The sequence below is a fragment of the Meles meles genome, chromosome 18, assembly GCF_922984935.1.
Source record: "Meles meles chromosome 18, mMelMel3.1 paternal haplotype, whole genome shotgun sequence".
Taxonomy (NCBI): Eukaryota; Metazoa; Chordata; class Mammalia; order Carnivora; family Mustelidae; genus Meles; species Meles meles.
Window position 1 is genome coordinate 24,693,544 of NC_060083.1, and position 25,765 is coordinate 24,719,308.

At 56.6% G+C, this 25,765-nt stretch overlaps 1 protein-coding gene across 1 annotated transcript in view; it reads left to right on the forward strand.

Moving 5' to 3' along the window:
* The first annotated feature begins 1,104 nt into the window (after positions 1-1,104).
* The window catches only part of DOC2B (double C2 domain beta), a 29,893-nt gene continuing 5,232 nt past the window's right edge, over positions 1,105-25,765 (forward strand). Inside the window, exons 1-6 of the mRNA XM_045984462.1 lie at positions 1,105-2,262; positions 9,996-10,075; positions 13,030-13,104; positions 15,780-15,889; positions 16,058-16,184; positions 18,574-18,731. Coding sequence (XP_045840418.1) covers positions 1,569-2,262; positions 9,996-10,075; positions 13,030-13,104; positions 15,780-15,889; positions 16,058-16,184; positions 18,574-18,731 — 1,244 coding nt within the window. The 5' untranslated portion in view covers positions 1,105-1,568. The remainder of the gene's footprint in view (positions 2,263-9,995; positions 10,076-13,029; positions 13,105-15,779; positions 15,890-16,057; positions 16,185-18,573; positions 18,732-25,765) is intronic.

Below are 25,765 nucleotides of genomic sequence, written 5' to 3' on the forward strand. Positions count from 1 at the left end.
AGCTCAGGAAGAACTCTGGGCGACAACATTTAACCTGTGTTTCCAGCTCTGCTCTGACCCCTGGAGCTTTGTAGGGGTGGGGGAGGAAGAGACAGAGGAAGGGATGTCAGGACAACTCGGTTTCTCATCCCAGCTCTGCTACAAGCCGGCATCACTGTGGGTAAGTCCATGCGCCGGAGCTTTGATTTCCTCACCCGAACATGAGGACAGTATATCCTGTTTACAACGTGGCGTGATGTGAAAAATCAATGCAGTGAGTGCTATGAACGCTCTTGATACCGCACAGTGACGTCACCATCCAGGGCAGAACCGACCCAAGACAGCATGTGGTTCTCCATCCTTTCTCACCAGTGACACGTGTCTCCCCAGCGAAGGGAGAAGAGAAAGTCCACCCTATCGAGCACCTCTGTTCTGTCGTGTTCTGTGCCAGCAGGGGTCTCACCATAAGGCTGGTGGGTTGGAATTAGCCCCATTTCACAGATGAGAAAACTGAGGTTCAAAGACCTCGAAGATCTCAGAATGTAGCAGCTTGAAGTGATGAGAAAGGGCCTCTCCTCTCTTCTCTCTGCTCCCCACCCTTTCAAGGGGTTATGGTGGAGGGAGGGACACAGGCTTGGGGCCCCTCAGTCAGACTCATGGAAGGGACCCAGCCGAAAAGATAAGCATTTCTGGTACGTCCCTAGAAACCAGGGAGTAAACAGGATTCTGCCCTGGCGCTAGGCTTTCCAGAGACACACCTGTATAAGCAGCAGCCATTCCCAACAGAGCCCTGTTCTCGGAAAGCACTGGGGCTGGGCTGTCCAGATTTGTTTAGTTCTCTGACTGTATGCGGGAGCCTGAGCCCGTGTGCAGGCGAGGCCCTGCCTCCCCACCTCTGCCTCGTCCATCACTCACTGGGAAGGGGTCTTCTGCCCAGAACCCTCTCCTGACCACAGCCTGTGTTCAAGGTTTTTATCCACCCTATCCCCATGGGGAGAGGGGGGAGACAGGGCCCTCCACTGACCAAGTGAGGGACTGACTCAGGGTTACAGAGAGTGTGTGCTTGTATGTGACCTGAGAAGAAGTGTGAACAGACTGTGCCTACAATGACCTTGGACCACCGAGGATGTACATGTCCTCCTAGCATGTCAGCAACCTGTCCCCCACACTCCTAGGAGGGTGGCTGTGAGTCCTGTAGATGTGGGGAGTGGGGAGGGCTGTGCTCTGAGTCCCCCCCACCACCACCACTTCCAAGGGCGTGTTTGTGTATCCTGTTAGGCAGGTGTGTGCTGGGGACGTAGGGTACCACAGCAACCTCAACCAGCCCTGTACGGATGCATGTTCGTATGTGTCCTACAAGTGTGAGCCGGTGGACGCTTCTGCCAAGCGTCTGCACACGCTCCTGTGTGCTTGGAGTGAGATCTGGCACACCCGCGTGTGTCCTGTGAGAGCGAACAGAACCCCACAGGGGGCTGGCACGGGCGGGAACGTGCGAGTGTGCGTCCTGCGGCTCCCCGCTCGGCTTCTCGGCGGGCCTGCCGGTGTGCACGAGTGGAAGGCGCCCGGTGCCCGCGGGTGTGCGCGCGCCGATGCCAGCGCGAGTGAGTGCGGCGCCGCTCGCTCCGCTCCCCGCCCGCCCGCGCAGCCGGCACACTCACACTGCTTGGTTGCTGCCGGGTGACGCGGGCTGGGCCCGCCCCCCGCCTGCCGGCCCCCGGCACTCACTAGCCGGCCGCCGCCGAGCAGGCAACAGCCGCATCAGGACCGTCCGGGGGCGCCGCCGGCGATGCCCACAGCCCTCGCCGCGCCCCACCGGGCCTGCTGAGCCGCACCCCCCCCACCCCCCACCCCGGGCAGGGACCGCGCCGGGCCGGGGCCGGGCCGCGCCCGGGTGGGGCCGCGCTGCCTGCATGACCCTCCGGCGGCGCGGGGAGAAGGCGACCATCAGCATCCAGGAGCATATGGCCATCGACGTGTGCCCCGGCCCAATCCGGCCCATCAAGCAAATATCCGACTACTTCCCCCGCTTCCCGCGGGGCCTGCCCCCGGACGCCGGGCCCCGCGCCGCTGCGCCCCCGGACGCCCCCGCGCGCCCCGCCGCGGCCAGCGCGGGCCGCCGAAGCCCCTCCGACGGCGCCCGCGACGACGACGAGGATGTCGACCAGCTCTTCGGAGCCTACGGCGCCAGCCCGGGCCCCAGCCCCGGCCCCAGCCCCGCGCGGCCGCCCGCCAAGCCGCCGGAGGACGAGCCCGACGCCGACGGCTACGAGTCCGACGACTGCAGTAAGTTTCCAACTCGCCGACTTCCCGCCCCCTCCCCCGGCCCGGCCTCCGGCGCGCTACCCCGACCCCGCGGGTCCTCCAGCCCTCTGCCGTCTCCCCTTTCGCCGGCATCCACCCCCGCCTGTAGCGGCCCCTCGCCTGCTCCGTGCGCCCTCCGCGCGCCTTGCAGACCCTGCCCCGACCCCTCCCTGACCCGCACTGGAGAGGTGGGAAGTTTGGGGGCGCCCCCTGAGGGCGTCCCATTTGCGGGGCCCGGTTCTCCGAACCCGCGCCGCGCCCCCTCTCGGCCCGCCGGCGGGGAGCTCCGGTGCGGGCGGCGGCTTTTGTTCCCGGGAAGGGCGGAGCTGCGCCCCGGGGAGACACCAGTTGCTGCCTGCCGCGCGGTCCTCCCCGCCCGGGAGCCCGCTGCGGGCCGGCCTCGCAGCCGAGGGGCCGGGCTCGGGCGGCAGGTGGCGGGCGCGGGGGCTGGGGCCGGGCCGGCCTCCGGAGTGGGCCTGGCGGCCCGCAGAGCGCAGTGGCTCGGCTGGCGCCCGAGCCGAGCACCGGAGGACCGCGGGGCCGCTTGTCCTTTGGAAAAACCTTGGCGGTTCCTGCTCCCGCGTCCGTGGACCCCGCTGCGGCTCTGTCCCCGGCCGCCGACCTTCGCCCACCTGTTACGCCCGCTTTCCACCTCCAGGAAGGGCCCCCAGCCCGCACCTCCTCCTTCCCGGGCTGAGCCCCGAGCCCCGGGGAGGGGGCAAGCACCGGGGGTCCCTCCAGGCCAAGGCCGGGCCGGGCCAGCGGGTGTTCCTCGCCTTTCCGGTCTCTAAGGTGCCTGCCGCGCCGGAACCGGGAGTGGAGGGGAAACCGAGGCCAAAGAGGTTGCCGCCTGGTTCGGAAGGGGTTGGCGCGAGATGGGGGTGGGGCTGGGAGTAGCGCGGCTCGCTAGGCTGGAGCCCCAGCCGCGTCACTCTCAAATCTGCCACACCAGCCGGGAGGTGGATCTTTCTGGGCAGGGGTCTCCCGCGGGTTTAGCCAAGGGACGCTCCGCCGGGTCCTGCCGCGTGCAGTGCAGCGAGGGTGGCCGCGCCTGGTTTGGGGACTCATGTGGGCCTAGGGCCGGGGGCCTGGAGTTTCCCCAAAGCAGATAATGTGTCACTGGAAGCTGAAGGTGGAGATTACCAGCACCACTGGGGGAGGTGACCTACCTCTCATCGTCCTACCTAGGGAGGCCTGTCCGCTCTCCGAGGAGGGGACTGTCCCTTGTGCACTTTCTTTGGGCCTGGACCTCCCCACTCTGGCCCGCACCGGGTGTACTGAGACCTTGCCCTCCGTGGCCTGGAGGTGGGGAGCAGTCCTCTCCCTTCACTTTCCTGCATCATCAGGAAATTGGGTCCGGAGAGTTTATGCCCTCAGGGCTGTGCCTGGATCTCTCCCACCACACCCCCTCGCCCCGCTCCTGGCACCCTGGGCACATAGCACCCCCTCACCTGCTGTGCATTTGGGCAGGCCCTAACTGGGACCCAAGTCACCCCTTTGGATGCTCTGACCCCAAAGCCACCTCCGGAAGAAAGGGTAAGGAACTTGCTACCCTTCCAGCATCTTTCCTGCTGGACCAAGAGAGTGACAGGGGCAGGACAGAGCTTCCACAGGAACTCCAGGCGCTCCTCCTGTTGCCACAAAGGGCCCTCTGATGACACACTGTTACTTGGTGAGAAATCCTGTCGTTTCTTTGGACTCTCCCTAAACACGCCCGGCAAGAAGGAGGCCCGAAAGTCCCAAACTCAGGTCGCTGCTTCATCTCCAGGCCATCGACTCCAGTCCTTCCTTCCCTGAGCACTGTCCCAGCAGCAGAGAGTGGGGCAAAGGGGCACAGGACCAGGGCTCGGGACCCAGGGAGCTCACATGTCCTCACAGGGAACAGACTCACTTGAGGTCGACAACGCAAGGCCATGGGGGACACAGCCTTGCCCGCCCAGACGGAGGGCTGGCCACACTCATATCACCAGGCAGTCTGCTGAAAAGAGCTAAGGAGGAGGGTGTGTGGCTGAGCCAGGGCCAGTCTGGGCCCCCTCGTCCCCTTCAAGGAACAGCCCGCCCCAGGCTTGGATCCCATCAGCAGCTGAGCAGACTTTGCAGGCACGGGAACACAGAAATCTCGGCTCCTTCCTGTGGTGGGACCAGGTTCTGCCACGGAACCACTCCCTAGCCCATACCCCAGGCCCGGGCCCCCTCTAGGCTCTGACAACCAGATCCCTAGAATTAGCCTAAGTGATTCAAGCCAGATGGTTCCTTACGGCTTTAGCCAGGGTTATGCTATTTGCTGCCCTAATTATTGGATTATCTCTGTCCTAACAAAAAGAAATCAGGGCGGTTGCTCTGTTGTCCAAGGCTGAGAATGAAAGACTTTATCTACTCGACCTTTTCCCCCCTTCTCTTTAAATCTCGTCCTTTATTAAGTCACCTCAAGACCCAAGCATCAAATTTGCATGTTCCAAACTGATCTAATAGGGGCCAAAGGCAGTCAATGTCAGGGTTAGACGTGTCCTCCCTCTCACTGGTCCACAGTATGGGCGGGCCAAGCTGGACTCCGCTGCCTGCTGTCCCCCAGCTGGGCCCCAAGCCCCGGGGCCCACCATCTGCACGTGTCCATCCCCTGCCCACCGTCTCCTGCCCAGCCTCCACCTGTGGAAACCCAGGTCCTTCTTCCAAGCTATAAGGACTAGATTGTTTGGGTTTTGCAAGTAACAGAAAATTCCAAGTTTGTTAAACCGTGGGGACAGTTGGGATCACGTGACACCCAGATAAGCGTAGGCAGTGGCTCGTTGGCATCCTCAAAGGTGATGTCTCTGTCCACCTCTCCCCTTGGCCATGCTCTGCTCTCCTTAGGGTGTCCTCCCTCCTGGTCCTGGGTGCCCGTTTCAAGTCCAGGTGTCACATGTAACCATAAGATCTTCAATTTGACAAGGACAAGTTTCCTTGCCCATATCTCAGTTGAAAAGCAAGGAAAGCTCTCCCAGGGTCCGCAGGAGACCTGTCCTTCTGTCCTATTGGCCAGAATGGCATCATATGCCCGTGCGGACACCTGCCTCTGCGTGATTCATGCTGGGTGGGGTCAGGAGTGGTGCCGTTGGAGGCAGGGATGGAGTGGAGAAAGTGTTGTCTCCAAGGCCCTCAGCTGGGAGCGGTTCCCAGTCCCTGCTGGCTTTGCATCCCCTTCCGTGGAGCCCAGGCATGTTGTTCTCAGACCATAATTTTAGATACTCAACATTATAAGACCAGCTGTATGTCAGGTGCTGTTCGAGATTCACGGATGCCTGAGACTTGGTCTCTGACAGGAGGGAGTTCAGGGAAGCCGAGATGAGCAAGTAGCCCAGCGGTAACAACAGAGAGGCAGGAAGCCAAATGGGAAGTGCTGTTTTGCACAGAGTTTACCCATAGAGAAGGCTGTGCTCTGAGTCTGGGAGAAAGGAGGAAGCGGTCTGGCTGAGTAGAAGGAGGAAAGAGAGATGCTCCTGGTGGGGGGACTGCTGTGTACAAGGGTAGAGGTGGAGGAAACAGCCCAGCAGAGGTGCCGTAGTCAAGAGGCTGAAGCAAGGGGAAAAGATCTATGATGAGGCCAGAGTGGTCATATCATAGAGGCCCTTGAATGCTACACCGAGGAGGTTAAACTGAGTCCAGGAGGTAGTGGTGAACCTTCGAATAATTGAAAGCAAGAGAATGAATAGACTTCTGAGTGTCCTAAAGTTCTAATTCTCTGCCTCTGAGCTCCAGGGAAGCAGGGACAGATGACTGTTTTTTGTACCCCCTGCAGTGCTTGGTTCTGTGCCTCAGTTTCCCCAACTATGAAATGGTGTCAACTCAGGCTTGACCAATTTTCTGTGGTTCTTGCCACAGTTTTTAAAAACTATTTGAGAGGCTGACATTTTTCTTAGGGAGAGAGAGAAAGAAAGGAAGAAAGGAGGGAAGGAAGGAAGAAAACAACCAGCACCGATTTCCTATTCCCAAGGGTATACGGGTGAGGAAGGTTCAGGTGAAAACCAAGGTCAGAATGATGCTGTCAGTCTCCATCAGCAGACTAAAGGGGTGTTTGGCCTTAGAGGAACCGACCAGGGCTTGAGCCTGATTTTCTCTGAATTAGCCCCATTAAAGCTCTATAATTATCGACAGGCGGGTGACAACTCGCCAAGGCCCATTAGTGACCAACCCTCATTATTTTTCCGAGGATGTAAACTTCGGCCAGGACACGTGATTTCTGTGGGTGGAGGGCAGGACCCCGTGGCTCACGCAGACAAACCCCTTTGCCTGCCCTTAGGGGCCTCCTCACCTGCACCACAAGCCCACAGCTGCATTTCCGACTCAGAGGCCCCTCTAGGATGGTAGCCCAGCCACTGCCCCTCCCCTGCGTCCCTGAGAGCAGCTCTGCTTTTCTGTTTCTCTGTGGCAACCCCCTAAGATTTCAGCTTCACAAAGTAGCAGACCAAAAAAAAAAAAAAAAAAAAGTTGAAAGTCACTAGGCTTAAGACAGGAACTGTCAGGATGAAGTGAAGAGGCCTGGATTCTGTGTCCAGTTCTGCTGGGCCGCCCTGACCAGGTCACCTCCCCTCTCTGAGCCTCATTTCTCTGAATGGGAAATGAAGACATTGGACTGTAAGATCCCTAAGAGAGCTCCACCACCAGCAGATCTCTAAAAATGGTGACCGTGCTTCTATTAATAAACTATTATTTCTTACAAAACCTCCATTGGAGTTTAAAAAGAAAAATCATACATTGCGTGAAGGAGCGCTGGGTGCGCTGTTCCTTCCTGGGAATGGATGATGGGTGTCGGTTTCACCGAGCCGTGTCAGCCCTCCTTAAACAGGGATGCCTGCGGCGCCAGCAAAAGGGGCTCCTCTCTTCTCCGGGGTCTGAGTTTCCCAGTGGGAAGCAAGTGACCCCCACCGTCTGGCTGGCTGGCCTTCTCTGAGAGCGGGAAATGGGCAGGGATGGGGTGGGTGTATTTTAACACATGGACGTCACCAAATCCCCGCGCCTGTGAACAGCTGGAAGGCAGATTGGTTTGACGGGACCGGCCGTGTGGACTGAACATGCCCTCTTTGCTGATGTCACTGGTGTGGCTGAGGCAGGGTCCCTCCTCTCTGGAGGCGAACATCTTGAGAGAACAAGCTATGGGTAGGCCTGAACGGAACCGCAGACCGACCGACTGTCAGGCCAAGCCAATGGCTTTAGAAAATATCATCAAAGCATGGACCTGGAGAATCTTGGGCCCATGGCTGTGTTCACTGTGACGGGCATGGTGATACCTACCTCCCTTCCAGCGCCCCCACCTGCCCACCTGCACAGGTGGGAGCCCTGATACAGGCCGCAAAGGGCCAAGAGCAACTTGGGCTTGGCCTATTGACTCAGAGTTTGGGCACAATTCTGTCAAGTATTCGCACCTGGCTGTGTAGAAGAAAGAAGTGACTATTGAAAAGGCAGGCAGGCGGGCTGCTTGTGCAATCAGAGGCAAGTATCCTAAGAGGAGTTTCAAGCTGATGGCAAAGGAGGAGGCAGAAAAATGGAGAAAACCTCGGAAAACCTCGTGCCGGGGATCCCTGGATCTGGGCCGCCACCGTGACACCCAGAACGGTCGTTGTGGTCACAGCGATGACTCAGGTCATGCAGAGGGGTGTAAGGGACCGTTTGTATAGTCTCTCCACAAAGACTGGGAGGGGAGTGATCCAGTTTGTAACGAGTTCATTCCAGAAGGTGTCTCAGGGGGCAAGTACGGTTATCCAGGAAAATCCCCTGGATGGGTCTGCTCCTTCTATAATTACGTACTGAGCGTGTTCTGTACCCCAGGGGCTGTTACAGCGCGATGCCCTGAGGCGGATACTATCGTGTCTCCATTTTGCAGATAAGGAAACTGAGCACAAAGGCTATCTAAAGTCACACAGCAAGGAGGCATGTGGCCAGGACTTGACCCCCGCCGGGGTGAGGTGTCCGAGGGCCGGTCTTGGTACCCCACATGTGCAAGGACAGAGATGAGCTGGGTGCCTTCCTAACCCTGTCTCAGGAGCTAGGGAGCAAGACATGCGGCTCAGTGCCCGCACCTCGGAATAAAGGGCAGCTCCACGCACATGGGCCTTCATTTGCCCATTTTTCCGCAAAGCCAAATGCTGCCATGCCAGCACCGCCCCCCCCCCCGCCCCGCCACCCCCACAGGAGCCCAGGGATCTGCAGGCCAACGGCATCTACTCAGCTCCGGCCTTGTCATGCAAAAGCAGCCGTGGACCAGATGTAAAGAGATGAGCGTGGCTGAGCTCGGCGTGAATCTAGAACCTTGTTGGGTGCCCCTGGCCGGAAGAACAGAGCCCCGCCCTCCCCCCAGCCTCCGCCCAGCTGCCCAGGCCCCCTCATCCAACCAGCCTGAGGTCTGATGCCCTTCCCCCTGGGCACCCCTGTGCGCTGGCCGACTCCCACTCATCTTTCACGGCCCAGATGAAGGATCACCTCCTCCGGGGAGCCTTCCCTGGTGGCCCCCATTCACAGCCGAGCAAGGCGTATCCTTTGAACCCCTATCACTCCTGGCTCACCAGACTCTACTAGGGCTGATTCTTTTCATCTGTTTCTCCCATTACGCCATGGGGCAGGATAGCATGGGATTCCTTGGGGCAGGAACCCCGCCTTATGGATGTTTTCATCCCTGGAGTCCACCTATTATACTAAGGCTTGGTAAAGAAGAATGAAGGAACGACTGGGTGCCACTTGAGCCGCCCAGCAGTCTGGCAGGATCTGGGTTTCTAAAGACTTCCTGTCAGTGAGCATCTTGCTGTCCAAGACTTGCCCCTGGGGCCTGCCCCCGCACCTGCAACCCCCGCCCTTACGCCAGGAGCCACGTGAACAGGGCCGGCTACAGCTGCTCTGTGTGATTGCCCCCAGGGCTACAGGTGCACCCAATTACCGCCGGACGCTCCGCCCAGCCCTAGGGAATCGACTGCCGCCTTCAAGAGGCTGGCCGGGAGCAGTGCCAGGACTTAGCGGCCTCCTTGCCGCCTGCCCCAGGCCCCTCAAGGGACCAGAGAGACTGGGGAGGGGCAGCCCCGAGGGTTGCTGGGGGTGGATCAGCCAGTCAGCCCGGCTAGGGCCCCAGGGCTTCTCTCAAGGCTCTCTCACACAACTCTTGTGACATTTTTTTTCCCAAAATATTTTATTTATTTCTTTGACACAGAGAGAGAGATCTCAAGTAGGCAGAGAGGCAGGCAGAGAGAGAGGAGGAAGCAGGCTCCCTGCTGAGCAGAGAGCCCGATGCCGGGCTCGATCCCAGGACCCCGAGACCACGACCTGAGCCAAAGGCAGAGGCTTAACCCACTGAGCCACCCAGGCGCCCCACCTTGTGACATTTTAACGGGTCAGGGAAACCGAGGCACAGAGCCAAGATTGATGGTCGCACAAGGAGGGCAGGAGGACGGGAACCTTTAGCTGAGTGTCCTGTAAGGGGGAGTCCAACAGTGGACCAGCCACAGGCCAAGCACCCCAGCACCACGCAGGGGCCAAGCTCCCCTCACTGAGCCTCCACTCCTCCCTCCTCTGGAACCTGAGGAGGCCAGTGCTCACTTCCCAGGACTGGTGGGCCTGGGGGACTGGGCGGAGGGGTTGCATGCAGTAGGTGCTCCGTTAATGGCAGGCGTTGTGCGGCTGTGGGTGGGCGACCCTCCCCCGCCCTCCCCCGCCCTCTGTGTGGCCGATGCGTGACCTGAGCCCTCTGTCCGCAGCTGCCCTGGGCACGCTGGATTTCAGCCTGCTCTACGACCAGGAGAACAACGCCCTCCACTGCACTATTAGCAAGGCCAAGGTAGGCCCCTGCCGGCCCCCACGGTCCCCGGGGTCCAGGGCCCTGGGTGGAGGTGAGGGGCTGAGGTCCCAAGGCCTGTTCTCCCCGCTGGTGCCTGTCCAGGCTCTGTGGCATCTGCCTGTGGGTGCAGGGCAGGGAGGGAGTTCTTGCCTAATTCACTTCCGCTGCTCTGAAAAACCCCTACTGGATAGACATTCAGGGAAGGAGTAGAACAAAAAAGCAGGAAGAGAAAGAGAAGGAAGGTGGGATAGCAGGGGGCAGAGCTGGGGAGGGGCTGGGGATGGAAAGAGGGCAGGAAGGGGAGCAATGACAGGTCTGTCCTGGTGGCCCAGTGGGGGTTGGACTGGTTGCCTCTGGCCTCCTGACGTTCCCAGCACCCCAGACTCCTCCAGGCGGGAGAGTCCTCTCCTGTGGCTCAGGGCCCCAGCCTGGCTCTCGGGTCTCGGGCCTGAGCCGGAGCATCTCCCCCTTCGGGCTGGGGGGGCCTCAGCTCTCTCTTTAGCCATGCTGTTCGCTTCGCCCCCTGCATCCATCCCTCTGGGAGGAAGGTGCCAAAGTTGATGTTCTCGCGCAAGGTAAGGGCCGTAGCGCGGCCTAGTAGGACTCCCAGTAGAGCCATGGAAGGGTCTGGCTCAGGCTCAAAGCAAGGAGCCTCCAGCAGAGCCGCCTGGGCCCAGACCCCACCGTCCGTCCCAGCTGTGTGCTTCTGTGCGCTTCTGTGCCCCTCAGCACCCCAGCCAGGGCTCTGCCCACCCTGAGGGGCCGGCTGCCTGGTTCTGTGTCCACTGTCCCCACCTGGCCTGGGCCAGCACACCCGGACTGCCATTGTGGTAGACAGCGGTGTCTGCTTCAGGCACCCCAGAGGCCCCCACGGGCCGTCCTCGCCCTGCCCTCCCCTCGGGAGCTGCCTGGGCTTTGATGCGGGGGCTCCAGACCTGCCTCTTGGGAAGGAGCCAAGAACTGTGACTCCATGACGGGGGGCCAAGGTGGAGGGCAGCCTGTAGGGCCCGGGCAGAGCCCTTTCCCTCTCCCTCCCCCTAGTTTTGTAGAGGTTGTCCAGGCTTGGGAACTGGGAATGGGCATCTGCTGCCAGACACCATCCCAGACACCAGGCCCCTTCTGTGCTGTGTGCCCTGCCTTCCCTACCCAGGCTCTAGGACTGTGGGGTTGTACGGGGGGGGGGGGGGCACACGTGGGTCTCTGTGTGCACATGTGTGTGCATCTTTTGGGGTGTGTCACTCAAGGCCTGGAGGTGGGGGAGGAGAGGACCCCAAGCCATAGGGGCCTGTTCTCCAGGTCATTCTCTGCTTAGTTCCCGTTTTGCAGGGGAGAGGCTGGTGCAGGCAGGGGAAGAACTGCGGCTCTGGATCCGGGTTGGGCGGGAGCCAGAGGGAGTTAAGGAGGCTGAAGCGGGGTTGACAGGTAGAGCCCCTTGAGGAGCTCTGGGGGAGGACAGAGGCTGTGCAGCCAGGCCCTTCCTGGACACTACCCTGCAGGGAAGCCGAGCAGCTCGTTTGCTCATCTGTAAAACTGGGTGCATCCCCCACCTGTGTGGTGGCTGTGAGCCCTGTAAGTGCTCAGTCCCAGCCACCGTCCTGGAGGACTGCCTGGTGGCGGGGGCCCAGCCCCGCCCACACAAACACAGGCACCCGGGAGCTCAGGCCCAGAGGGACTGGGACAGTGCTGACCGCCCCGCCAGTCCTGGGCACATCAGGGACAGGTGGTGAGCGCGAGAGGAAGGACTTGAGTCCGGGAGGGCCACCACCTCGCCACGGGGACACACGTGGCCACGGAGCCCCAGCAGCTCCCACACAGCTCAGAGAGCCCTACACTGATCGTCCACCACCTTTCTGGCATCTTCCAAGAGGACGTGGGGAAGGGGCACAAATGGCCTAGGCCAAGCCCTGCGTCACCATCGCCACCTCCACTCCTGGACCTCCCCTGGGAAGTGGGAACCAGTAACCCCTTTTATAGATGATAAAGCTGATGCTCTGGGGACAGAGCACCTCCGCCCCTTCCCCGGCTAAGCGAGCAGGAGCAGGGATCCCAGCCGGCCTGGCTCTGAGGCCAGCGTGCTCCTTCCCAGAAGCAGAGCCGCAGGGGCATTGGAAGACCCACCTCCTGCCTCAGCCCCTTCTATCCATCCCCACCCCCTGCTCTTCAGACCAAACCAAGGTTGGGGGTGAGCGCCTCCGTTCTCCTGGGAGGCCGGCCGGGCAGTTCTGGGATGCTGCTGCCCCGCAGCCTGCGAACCACCGCAAAAGAAAAAGCACAATTTTCAGAGCTCAGAGCAGTCATGAGGTCAGCTAAGCCCCCGTCTGTTCTCGGTTCCCTTGGTTCCCTGGCTGTGCGCACTTGACTGTCGTTCCAAGTTAGTGAGGGGTGCCATCTTGTGGAGGGACCCTCTGTGGCCAGCCACGCTGTCTGGCCTCCTCGGATTCAGGCCAGCAGGGAGCCGTGGCAGATCAGAGAGAAACTGAGGTTGGTCTCCAGGACCCAGAACCTTTTCCTGTGGTAAAGAGGGGAACGTTGGCGGTGAGTGGACATAGGGCCAGTGAGGGAAGTCCCTGTATTTGGGGAGTGGGGGAAGGGGAATCTGGAAGAAAGAAGGGCCTCCCCGAAGCAGGATAATGAGGACCTCCTTCAGAAGAGGGGGATCACTTGGCCTCCACGAAAGGGAGGCTGGAAAGAGAAAGGCTGGTCTGACAAAGACACCCTGAGACCCCTGTCCCAGCCAGGACATTTGGGGGGAGGGGGAGCACACCAGCACTGAGCCATCTTCCCTGTTCTGAGAGCGTGGGCTCCCGGGGACCTCTGCAAAGAGGGTCCTGAATGGACCCAGCCAGGAGGCCTGGGGACAAGGGGCGCGTGCCCAGCAAAGTGCCCAGAGGCCCTGGCTGCTCTCTGTGTCTCCAGCTCCCATTTCACACCTTCTGCCGTTCCCCTCTACTCAGGGCCTGAAGCCGATGGACCACAACGGGCTGGCAGACCCCTACGTCAAGCTGCACCTGCTGCCAGGAGCCAGTAAGGTGAGGGGTCCCTCCCAGGGCCTGCCAAACAGCACTGACTGCGGTGACTCGGCCCCGGCTGAGCTCAGCACACGCAGGGAGCCGCATACCTCCCATGCCGCCTCCCAGACCAAGCCAGCTGATGGGACCTCAGTGACTCACCGCCACTCAGCACACCTGGCCAGCTCCACAGCCCCCAGGCTTCCTGGGACCCTCCAGTCAGCACTACTTGCCTGATGAACTGGGGAAACCCTCCAGAAAATTCTAGGCCAGAATTTTATAAGAAGCAGACTCAGCTGGAGGTTACTATGTTTTGGGGAATAAAGGGCTCTGTGGCCAGATAACACTGGGAAGCCTTGTTAAACAGGTTCCTTTACTCTAGGACTTACCAGAGCCTTTAACATGTTGATGGGCTGCCCCGCAACACCCCACAAAGGGGAATGGAGTGGATAGATTCTGCCCAGTTCTTGGGCCACAGAACCCTTGTTCCTATACTAGGTGACCCAGCAGCCTGACCAAGCATGTGGGGTGCCAAGGAAAAAAGACATTTTTTTTTTTTTAAAGATTTTATTTATTTGGCAGAGAGAGATCACAAGCAGGCAGAGAGGCAGGCAGAGAGAGAGAGAGAGAGAGAGAGAGAGGGAAGCAGGCTCCCTGCCGAGCAGAGAGCCCGATGCGGGACTCGATCCCAGGACCCTGAGACCATGACCTGAGCCGAAGGCAGCGGCTTAACCCACTGAGCCACCCAGGCGCCCAAAAAAGACATTTTTTAAGAAAAGATTTGCTATTAAACAAAAGCATCAAGGTGACCTTCAGCATTGGAAGGTCAAAACTGTTTAGACATTCTTACACATGTCTTACTGGTCAGTGGTGTTTAAATCTTAATTTCATGAGAGGGAGGGTTAGATCATCTTCTCAGAGTTGGGTCTGGGACCCACACTTTTCAAGGGGCAGGTTATGTGGACATCATTGCTGAGGAGGGGATGGGGTCAACAGGAGACTAGCAGCTTTGCTTCCAAGAGGAGACCAGAGGGAGGCAGGGGGACATGGGATGGAGGACATCGGAGCGTGAGGAACAGAGCCCAATGGCTGGTGTTCTCATCCCGGCCTCTTTCTAGGACCAAGAGCTGGGGGCTCCCTTCAAGTCAGCTGATGACAAGAGTCTGTAATGGGAATGCCGTCCTGGGCAGAGGGCCCCTCCTTGCCACGGACTCTTCCAGGCCAGCTGAGGAGCTGGGACCCGAGTTGAGTCCGAGGCCCAAACCCTCTGGGACAATGTGTAAGGGCCGAGGCTCCCCACCAGTCCAGGAGGGCCCCCGACAGGCGACGACTCGGTCTCAGGGAAGGCAGGGCGGTAGCCTAGGGAAGCTGCTCACCGCTCCAGGCCTCGATGGCCCCTGTTGCAGGTAGGACTCCCAGGGCTGTGAGAGTAATGTGACCAGGGCAATGTCCCCAACTCAGGAGCTCAATGGCTGTGAGGCCCTAGACTCAAGGCCCCTAGAACTGGCAATACCGGAAGTCTGAGTCCTAGGGACCCTCCCACACAGACAGGATTCCCCCCTAGGGCAGTGGTTTCTACAAAGCAGGCTCCTAAAAACCACGCTGAGAAAGAGGGATGATTATGTCCTTTCCTACAGCAGGAGCCTGGAGCTCGCAGAGGGGGAGTAAGCTGCTGGGCGGCACGGAGCTCCAGCAGGTGACCAAGCGGGGATCGGGATGTAGGTGCGCCTGACCTCAGAGCCGGGTGAGGGGAAGCAGTCATGGCGCTGAGTCTGAACGGGCAGGACCGTGCGGAGCCCAAGGACCGAGAGCCAGAGAAGCACAGGGGAAGGACGGGAGGCAGTGGGGCAGCTGGGACACGCCAGCCCACAAGCATTTTCTAGGAGCGGCGGCGTTCCAAGTGGAGGGCAAGGCCCGCGCAGAAGCAAGGAGATGTGCGGGAGAGCAGCCCCAGCCCCTCCTGCGGACCCCCCCCCCACCAGCACACATTTGGGGCCTGGCAATGGGGAGCCTCTGGTATTAAGGTTCCGGGAGTGGCCATTATCTCCAACTTTTAGTGGCTTGCAACACACGGGTCCTGTCTTCCAGTGCTGCGGGTTGGAGGCCAGCCCAGCTCCGGCATGGGTCAAACACGGTGTGGCGGGGCTGCAGTCCCGACAAGGGGGGCTCTAGAGGAGAAGTGATTCCCATCCTTTTCCCGCACCTGGAGGCCACCCACATTCCTTGGCTTTCAGCCCCTTCCTCCTTCTTCCACACCAGCGTCCGCCTGGGACTTCTGTCCTTATGTGTCCCTCTGACACTCCTCTCCTGCCTCCCTCTTCTGCTTTCCAGGGCCCTATAATCACATTGCACGAGGCCTGCCTCTGCCCAGGTCACCTGGATAATCTCCGTATTTTAAAGTCAGCTGAGGGCGCCTGGGGCGCTCAGTTTGGTTAAGCGTCTGCCTTGGGCTCCGGTCAGGATCCCAGGGTCCTGGCATTGAGCCCCGCATCAGGCTCCCTGCTCAGCGACGAGCCTGCTGCTCCCCCTGCTTGTGCTCGCTCTCTGTCACATAAATAAGATCTTTAAAAAAAAAAAATGAGTAACAACCTTCACTCCCCTTGACACATTCAGTTTCCGGGGACCAGGCAAGGCCATCTGGGGGCCGTCATTCTTGAGCTCCCCTATGCCAAGAGCACCTTTTCCGCTCTCACCAGGCAAATAAACTCAGAACGAAAACTCTCCGAAACACTCTGAACCCCACATGGAATGAGACCCTCACTTACTACGGGATCACGGACGAAGACATGATTCGAAAGACCCTGCGGTGGGTGAGGGCCCCAGACTCCTTGCTCCCCACGCCCCTCACCTGCAGGGCCCTGCCCTGCCTCCCATACCCCCTGCCGCCCTCCCAGATCCCTACTGACATTGGAAGCAAAGTGGGAGCACCGCCCCCTGTGTGTCTGAAGAGCTGACCGTGCCTCCTGTCCCCCAGGATCTCTGTGTGTGATGAGGACAAATTCCGTCACAACGAGTTCATCGGGGAGACGCGTGTGCCCCTGAAGAAGCTGAAAGCCAACCACACCAAGACGTTCAGCATCTGCCTGGAGAAGCAGCTGCCGGTGAGTGGGTGACGGGGCCCCACGGGCCATGCGGGGCCCTCCCTGCCAGGAGCGCCCACTCAATGCCTGGCCCGGCTTCAGGTGCGAGGGGAACAGACCAGAATGCCCGCCCTCCCGCAGCCTGGGACAGACAGACTCCAGACGAGGTGAATGACCCAGGCAGAGCCCACGTGAGACAGTGAGCGGGGTCACAAAGGAAAGCCTGAGAGCTCAGTGGTTTCGATGGAGGTTCCCTCTGCTCCTGGCAGAGGAAACAGCAGGTTGTAAGCCTGGGGGAGGCCCAAGCAAGACGCCTGCTGCGGAGGGCTGGGAGCGGGATGAGACTGGGTCCTAAGAGGCGGGAACCAGAGGGTGGACGGGGGAGCTGGGAGCGAGCCGTGCCACTGGGCAAGGCTGGCCAGGGACAAGGGTTTCTCACTATTTTAACCGGCTCTCTCCCGGTGCAGGCTGAGAAGGAGAGGAGCCTGAGGGTGGGGAGGGCTGTGAGGGGACGAGCCTGACCCAACCTGGGCTGGAGCCCCAGTGGAGGGAGAGAAGTGTGGGATCCTGGTGGGGTGTGCTGGCAGATCAGGCATTCCCAGAATGGGGGGGCAAGCACCTGGACAGATGCGGGGTCACTCCTTGTGGGGGAGCAGCTGGGGATGTCCGAAACTTGACTAGAACAGGATGGGCATGAGATGCCTGTGAGCTGCCTTGAGGAGACAAAATAATTCTTGCCTAGAAATTGCAGTTTTTTAAAAAAACAATGTCAAAAGCAATCATGCTCCCTGTTGTCTGCAGCAGCTGAGCCCACCCAAACACTGTCCATCTGTGTCTCCCCTCCCTCCCCCTCCCTCCCCTCACTTGGGAGGCCTGGCCTTGCCCGGTTCAGAAGGGCTGGGAGGCATTGACCAAGAGGCCCCAGGGTCCTGACACCCTCCAGCAGCCTGATGTTCAGGGCACAATCCCCCTTTTTTTTTCTTTCTTTCCTTTTTTTTTAATATTTATTTTACAGAGAGAGAGAGAGAAACCACAAGTAAGCAGAGAGGCAGGCAGAGAGAAGGGGAAGCAGGCTCCCCGCTGAGCAGAGAGCCCCATGTGGGGCTCGATTCCAGGACCCTGAGATCATGACCTGAGCCGAAGGCAGAGGCTTAACCCACTGAGCCACCCAGGTGCCCCCACAATCCCCTTTTTAGGACATTTCCCCCCCAGAGGCCTGGGCAAGGGGAAAGCTCAAGAGGACAAAGCCCAGTGGCCAGCCCGTCCTTCCCTGGTGGGGCCTGGGCACTGGGACATGTGGCCGGTGCAGGCTGGCCGAGTCCAGCCCTGGGAACAAGCCGGCCTGAGGCCAGAATCCCAGCTCTGCCTTTTTGCATAATTTGATCAAATTGTATTCCCTCGTCACAGTCTTTCCTACTCATAGACATTTGTATGATGCGTATAACATTTTTTAGTTTATTATCTGTCACTAACCAAAACCCAGTTTTTCCGAAAGATCTGTGTCACTTGAAAAAGACACCATCGGCTCCTACTGTAGTGGTGTTGGAGTTTTGAACCCCAGCATGACACAGAGCTGTGTGGGAACGGGAGCGTGCAGGGGTGTGTGTGTATAAGTGCACACAGGCGTGTTTTCAGGGATGTAGAATGCGTGTGCACACGTGTGTGTTCCCGCACGTGGCTGGGTGGGAATGTGGGCTTGCCTTGTTTGTTGCTCATGGCTCATCGCTCTGGACCCGGCGACATATGGTGACCACGGGAGTGTGCAGGTTAGGGACTGCCCTGACCGTAAAGACACTTTGGTGATACATTTAGATTGTGTGGTCTGTGAACATTAGTCCTCAGTGAGGACTGAACAGCGCCCAGTTCGATAGGCTTCCTAGGAAATGACCCAGTGTGTAACATTCTACCCCTAGAAAGACCGCTGAAAGCACTCCTGCTTGTTTATGATGTTTAATTTTCACGCTGCCCCCAAACTAGCACGAGATCACTGTTTAGGGAGGCTATCCACACAAAGCCCTAGGCCAGAGTGGCAGGTCGTTCAATCCCACATGCCCAGTCAGGTCCATTAATAACAGCGGCCGGCACTGAGAGGGGCTGAGGCTTCATTTGAACTCAGAGTAAATGCAGCAGTCATGTCTGCTCCGGGTGTGGGAGTTGGGGAAGGTGGCCCTCCCTTGGCCTCCCAGGAGCCCCACCTTCAGAGAGGTGTAGGCATGGCTCTTGCCTCTGAGGAGCCCCATGGGCATCACATTAGTGACAGAGGACCGTCTGGGCAAAGGGACATGCAGGGGGCTGAGGCCAGGGTCACCAACCTTCCCATCCCCAGGGCCAGCAGACCACCTCAGTGGCCCATGGCTGAGGGAGGGCGTGGGAGCAGGTGAGGACAGCCAGGTGTCTTCCTGCCCAACAGGTGGACAAGACCGAAGACAAGTCCCTGGAGGAACGGGGTCGGATCCTGATCTCCCTCAAGTACAGCTCACAAAAGCAGGGCCTGCTGGTCGGCATTGTGCGCTGCGCCCACTTGGCTGCCATGGACGCCAACGGCTACTCGGACCCCTACGTGAAGACGTGAGTGGGTGGCCCAGGCCGGCCCTCTTCTTCCCCCGTCCCCTCGGCGCAGCGCACACTGACGGCGCCGGCAGCACAGCGGGCAACTGCACCCACGGGGCATGTCCTCTGCCGTGCTCCTTTGGCAGCACTGGGGGTTCAGGCTGGTCAGCCCCGGTTCACAGATGAGGAAACTGAGGCCTGTGGAACTTGAGTGGCTTCCCGGGTCACACAGAGAGAGTAGTTAGCTCCCGACTCTGCATTCAGACCTCCCCTTGACTGTGACCTCAGAAGGGGCCGTTAGCAGGCTGGAGGAGAGGGTGGACCTGGGCCAGGAGCTCCAGTGAAGGCGCTCCACCAGGACACAGTGCTGCCCCCGGGCGCCCAGCCCTGTGCTGCTGCCACGGGTGCTGCTAAGGGGTCGCCCGGCCTCCTGGCGGGGCTCCCACTGGTGCTGGCGAGAAACCCGAAGTCAGGGACCTGTGCGAGGCAACAGGGGCCCCAGGTGAGGCTGTGGTCCTCGCTCTGAGAGGAAGGCATGCGCTGTGGCCCTTCAGAGAGGAAGGAAGCAGGCGGCACGGCGAGCGCCATCCGTGCTCTGGGTAAAAGATGGATACTAGTCTGGGTTCACAGTGAGACTTTCTTGGAGGAGGGGACACGGGGAGGAACTTGGCTCCACGGAAAGGAGGTATTCCTGTTTAGGTAGAGGAAGAAAGGAGTTAAGACACAGCAACAGGGATGAGCCCGGCCTGAGGGGACAGTGAGGAGCTCCGGGTGCCGGAGGCCATGGGAGGCCAGGGCTCCCGACTGCTCGACTCTGGGGCTACCATTCCCGCTGGCCGCTGTTCTCTTTCTGGCGGTTTTAAAATCCTATTACAGGGGCACCTAGCTGGCTCAGTCAGTGAGTGAGTGATTCTTGAGCTTGGGCTTGTGGGTTCGAGCCCCATGCTGGGTGTATAAGCTATTTATTTTGAAAGATTTTATTTTATTTTTTTCTTAAGGATTTATTTATCTGACAGAGCGAGAGAGGGAACATAAGCAGAGAGAGTGGGAGAGGGAGAAGCAGGCTTCCTGCCGAGCAGGGAGCCCGATGCAGGCTCGATCCCAGGACCCTGAGATCATGATCTGAGCCAAAGGCAGACACAATGACTGAGCCACCCAGGCGCCCCAGAGATTTTATTTTGAAGTAAAGAAATAAAGAAAATCCTGTCACAAAAATAGTGCTGCCACTTTGGAAAACGGACTGGCAGTTCCTCTAGAAGTTAAACACGGAGTTACCGTGTGACCTACCAATCCCACTCCCCGGTCCATACCCGAGAGACGCAGACACACCTGCCCACACAAACGCTTTTGCGCATGTGCGCTTGTAGCAGCACTGTGCGCGGTAGACCAAAGGAAGCCCCCTAAATGTCCATCAGCTGATGACTGGAGAAACAGCCACAGGATGGAATGTTATTCAGCTATAAAAAGGAGTGAAGGGGTGTCTGGGTGGCTTGCTCGGTTAAGTGGCTAACTCTTGATTCCGGCTCAGTCCTGATCTGAGGGTTGTGGGGTCGAGACCCATGTCAGGCTCCCTACTGGATATGGAGCTTGAGATGCTCTTTCTTCCCCCTCCCACATTGTGCTTGCTCACTCTGTCTCTCTTAAAAAAATTGTTTTAAAGAAGTGAAGTACTTATTCATGCTATAACATCTCTGAACCTTGAAAAGATTATTGCAAGATTATGCTAACTGAAAGAAACCAGACACAAAGGACCACACCTTACATGATTTCACTTACATGAAAGTCTGAAATAGGCAAATCCATTGAGGCAGAAAGCAGATTAGATTAGTAGTTGCCAGGGGCTGGGGGAGGGTGGGGGTGCGGATAGGGAGTGCCCGTATTTCTTCCTGAGGAAATGAAATGTTCTAGAATTGACTGTGACAACTGTACAACTCTAAATGGACTAAGCCATTCAGCTGTATGCTTTAAAAGGGCGCATTCTACAACCTGTGAATCGTATTTTCCTAGAGCTGTTATTTCTTAAAACTCCAAGGCCAAGGGGCGCCTGGGTGGCTCAGTGGGTTAAGCCCCTGCCTTCGGCTCAGGTCATGATCCCAGGGTTCTGGGATCGAGCCCCGCATCAGGCTCTCTGCTCGGCAGGGAGCCTGCTTCCTCCTCTCTCTCTCTGCCTGCCTCTCTGCCTGCTTGTGATCTCTGTCTGTCAAATAAATAAAATCTTTAAAAAAAAAAAAACATTGGCGGGAATGTCGATAACACCCAGTCAGCGAGGCCAGTGTGCACTCCCTCGGACTGCATGATCTCCCCTCCAAGTCCATGTCCTAGAAACCCGTGTAGGGGTGAAGTGCTGTTCACGGTGGCATTGCCATCGCGGCAGGACACCAGAAACAGCCAAGCAGTCGCCGTCGGCAGAGGAATAGTCGTAAGACGCGGCACGTGCACATAATGCCGTCGGGTGCCGTTGAAATGGATCCCTTCGGACCGGGTGAACGAACACGGATGGCTCTCCAAGCGTGCGGGTCCCAGGAGCGGGCTCCGGAGGAGTGCGCACAGCGGGAGGCGGCGTCTGTACATCTGCGTATCGCAGGCTCCGCAGAGAATGTCACAGTTGCCATGTCTCTGGGGAGGGAGGGCGGGCAGCAAAGTGCCCGCATTTGAACTTGTGATGCTGGCGTTCCCGTTCGGAAGGAAAGCTAATCCAAAGCCAAACTGGTGCTGAAGTTTTAAAATCTGCTCAGCATGCTCCTGCCAGGCTGACGGGACTTGCAGGGTCCTGGGCTGGATTAAAAGTCGGGTTCCTTGAGGTAGAATTTACACCCTGGAGGTTTCTCCCCTTGTGGAGGTCAGAGGATGAGGATGTGTACCGTCTCGTTACCACCACCACAGTCAAGACGGAGAACCTTTTCACCCAGAAGGCTCCCCCAGCCCCAGGCAACCACTGAGATGTTTTCTGTCCCGATGGTTTTGCCTTTTCCAGACTTTCTTATAAAAGCAAACTCTGCGTATGTGGCCTTTGGAATCCAGCTGCTCGCATCCACATGGTTCACTCCAAGTACCCGTCCGTAGAGAGACCACAAGTTGTTGCTCAGTTCGCTTTATGTGGAAGCGCATTTGACTTTCTTTTTCTTTCCTTTTTTTCTGGCGGGCGGGTTTGGGGGTGGAGTATAGTTGACACACAACGTTCCATTCGTGTCAGGGGCACAACACAGTAACTGGACCGCCCTACACACCGCGCTCTGCTCACAGGTGCAGCTGACCTGTCACTATACAACACTGTCATCACCGCACTGCCTGCATTCCCCGTGCTCCGCCTGTCATCCCTGGGGCTGTTTCATCCCAGAACTGGAAGCCCGTGCCTCCCACCTCCCTTCAGCCATTTTGCCCATCCCTGTGACCACCTCTCTCCCCTCGAGCAATCATCAGTTTGTTCTGTGTTTATGGGGGTTTGTTTCTGCTTTCTTTTTTAAGATTTTATGTATTTAGGGGCGCCTGGGTGGCTCAGTGGGTTAAAGCCTCTGCCTTCAGCTCAGGTCACGATCCCGGGGTCCTGGGATCGAGCCCCGCATCAGGCTCTCTGCTCAGCAGGGAGCCTGCTTCCCCCCCCCCCCTGCCTCTCTGCCTACTCGTGATTTCTCTGTGTGTCAAATAAATAAAATCTTTTTCTAAAAAAAGATTTTATTTATTTAGAGAGGGAGAATCCCCATCAGAGTCCACGCTGAGCACAGAGCCTGACTCCGGGCTCCATCTCACCGCCCAGAGGTCACGACCTTAGCCACAATCAGTAGTTGGATGCTTAACCGCCTGAGCCATCCGGCCGCCCCTCCCCTTGGTATTTCTTGAGGAACCTCTAGATGGTTTTCCACAGTGGTTGCCCCGATTTCCATCTCCACCAACAGTGCATGGAGTTTCCTTTTTCTCCACGTCGTTGTCCATACTTGTTACTCCTTATCTTTCTGATACGGGTCGTCCCGGCAGATGTGAGGTGATAGCTCCTCGTGGTTTTGACCTGCATCTCCCTGGTGCTGCGTGATGTCAAGCATCTTTCCCTGCCTGTTGTCCAGCTGGGTGTTGTCTTTGAAAAAAACAGTCTATTCTGCCCACTTTTTCTTCGGATATTTTTGGTGCTGAGTGCATAAATCCTTTATACGTTTTGGTTTTCAGCCCAATAACAGATGTATCATTTGCAAATATCCTCTCATTCAGTAAGTTTCATTTTGTTGACAGTTTTCTTTTGTTTGATGTCGTCCCAGTAGCTTATTTTTGCTTTTGTTTCCCTTGCCTCAGGAGACACGTCCAGAAAAACGTTGCTAAGGCTGATGTCAGAGGGATTGCTGTTTATATTTTCTTCTAGAAGTTTTATGGCTTCAAGTCTTCTATTTAAGTCTTTAACCCATTTTGAGCTTTTGTATGTGGTGTTAAAAAAAAAAAGTGGTTCCGTTTTCTCGGCACTATTTATTGAAGAGACTGTCTTTTCCCCATTGTATATTCTTGCTTCCTTTGTTATATATTAATTGACCATATAAGCATGGGTTTAATTATTGGCTTTCTATTCTGTTCCATTGATGTATGTGCCTGTGTTTGTACCAGTACCGTATTGTTTGTTTTGGTTTGTTTGTTTTAGCGAGCGTGAGCAGGGGGTGGGGGAGGCAGAGGGAAAGAGAGAATGCCAAGCAGGCTCCACGCCCAACGTGGGGCTCAGTCTTATGACCCTGAGTTCACCACCCAACCTGAAATTAAGTAGGACGCTTGACTGACTGAGCCACGCAGGTGGCTCAACACCCTGGGGTTCTTTTCTTTCTTTCTTTTTTTAAAGATTTTATTTATTTATTTGACAGACGGAGATCACAAGTAGGGAGAGAGGCAGAGAGAGAGGAGGAAGCAGGCTCCCTGCTGAGCAGAGAGCCCGATGCGAAGCTCGATCCCAGGACCCTGGGATCATGACCTGAGCCCAAGGCAGAGGCTTTAACCCACTGAGCCACCCAGGCACTCTACTTGGGATTCTTTTCTTAATTTCTCTTTCCGCTAATGCACTATTAGTGCATAGATATGCGACAGGTTTCTGTATATTAATTATGTATCCTGCAACTTCACCGAATTCACTTATTCTGGCAGTTCTTTGCTGGACTCTTTGGAGTTGCCTCTGTATGGTATCATGTCACCTGTTAACATGACAGTGACAGTTTTACTTCTTCCATACCAATATGGATACCTTTTCATTTCTTATCTGATTGCTGTGCCTAGGACTTCTAGTCCTGTGTTGAATAAAAGCGACAAGTACCCTAGATTGGTTCCTGATCTAAGAACAAACACTCTCAGGTTTTCACCAAATATGATATTAGCTGTGGGTTTGTCTTGAAGTGTCTTTGTCTGATTAGGGTATCAGGCTAATACTGTGCTCACAGAATGTACTGGGAGGCTTTCCTTCTTCTTCCATTTTTTGGGATAGTTTAAAGAGAATAGGTATTAACTCCTCTTTAAATGTTTGGTAGAATTCACCTGCGAATCCATCTGGTCCTGGACTTTTGTTTGTTGGGAGTTTTTTTTTTTTTTTTTTGATTGCTGATTCAGCTTCATTACTAGCAATCAGTCTGTTCAGATTTTTATCTTTTTCATTAGTTTTGGAAATTGTATGTTTTTAAGAAACTTATTGATTTCTGCAAGGTTGTCTAATTTGCTGGCATATAATTTTTATTTTATTTTATTTATTTGACAGAAATCACAACTAGGCAGAGAGGCAGGCAGAGAGAGAGGAGGAAGCAGGCTCCCCGCGGAGCAGAGAGCCCGATGTGGGGCTCGATCCCAGGACCCTGAGATCATGACCTGAGCCAAAGGCAGAGGCTTTAACCCACTGAGCCACCCAGGCGCCCCGGCATATAATTTTTCATAGTAATCTCTTGCAATCATTTGTACTGTGGTCAGTTCCTTCATTTCTTTATTTTCCTTTTTTCAAAAATTATGTTAGTCACCATACAATACATCATTAGTTTTGACGTAGTGCTGATGTTTTTTTTTTAAAGATTTTATTTATTTGACAGAAAGAGATCACAAGTAGGCAGAGAGGAGGCAGAGAGAGAGGAAGGGAAGCTGAGCCACCCAGATGCCCCTGATTTCAGTCTTCTTAAATGCAGAGTTTTTTAAGTATTTTTTTTTTAACCTGAGAGAGCAGGGGGAGGGGCAGAGGGAGAGAGAGGAGGGAGAGAGAGAGAGAGAGATTCCCATGCTGAGCGTGGAGCCTGACATGGAGGTCTATCTCACAACCCTGAGAGCATGACCTGAGCTAAAATCAAGAGTCAGACACTAAACTGACTGAGCCACCCAGGCGCCCCTTAAGTGTTTTGTGGCCTGACAGATGATCAGTCCTGGAGAATGTTCCATGTGCATCTGAAAAGAATGTGTGTTGCCTTGTTTTTGGATGGAAAGCTCTGTGCATGTCTGTTAAGTCCGTCTGGTCTAATGTGCCGTTCAAAGACACTGTTTCCTTACTGATTTTCTGCCTGGACGATCTACCCACTGATGTAATTGGGGTGTTAGTCACCTACTATTATTATATTACTTTCTTCTTTATTCATATTTGCTCTATGCATTTAGGTGCTACAATGTTGGGTACATAGATATTTACAACTATCGTATTTTCTTGTTGGACTGACCCCCTCATCATTTTAGAATGTCCTTGTCTCTTGTTAGTCTTTGATTTAAAATCTATCTTGTCTGTCAGTAAGTATTGCTACCCCAGCTTCCCCCCTACTCCTGCTCACCCTCACCCCTGCTTCCATTGGCATGGCATATCGTTTTCCATCCTTTCCTTTTCAGTCTCTGTCTTTAAATCTGAACTGAGTATCTTGTAGACAGCATATGGATGAGTCAAGTCGTTTTTATCGATTCTGTCACCCTGCCTTTTGATCGGAGCATTTAGACTTTAGCATTTAGACTTCAAGTCATTACTGATAGGTGTGCACTTACTGCCATTTTGTTAAGCGTTTCCTATTGGTTTTTGTGAATTTCCAGCCATTGATGACTGCCTACAGCTGCTAAAGAACAGGTTTTTGTGCGGATCT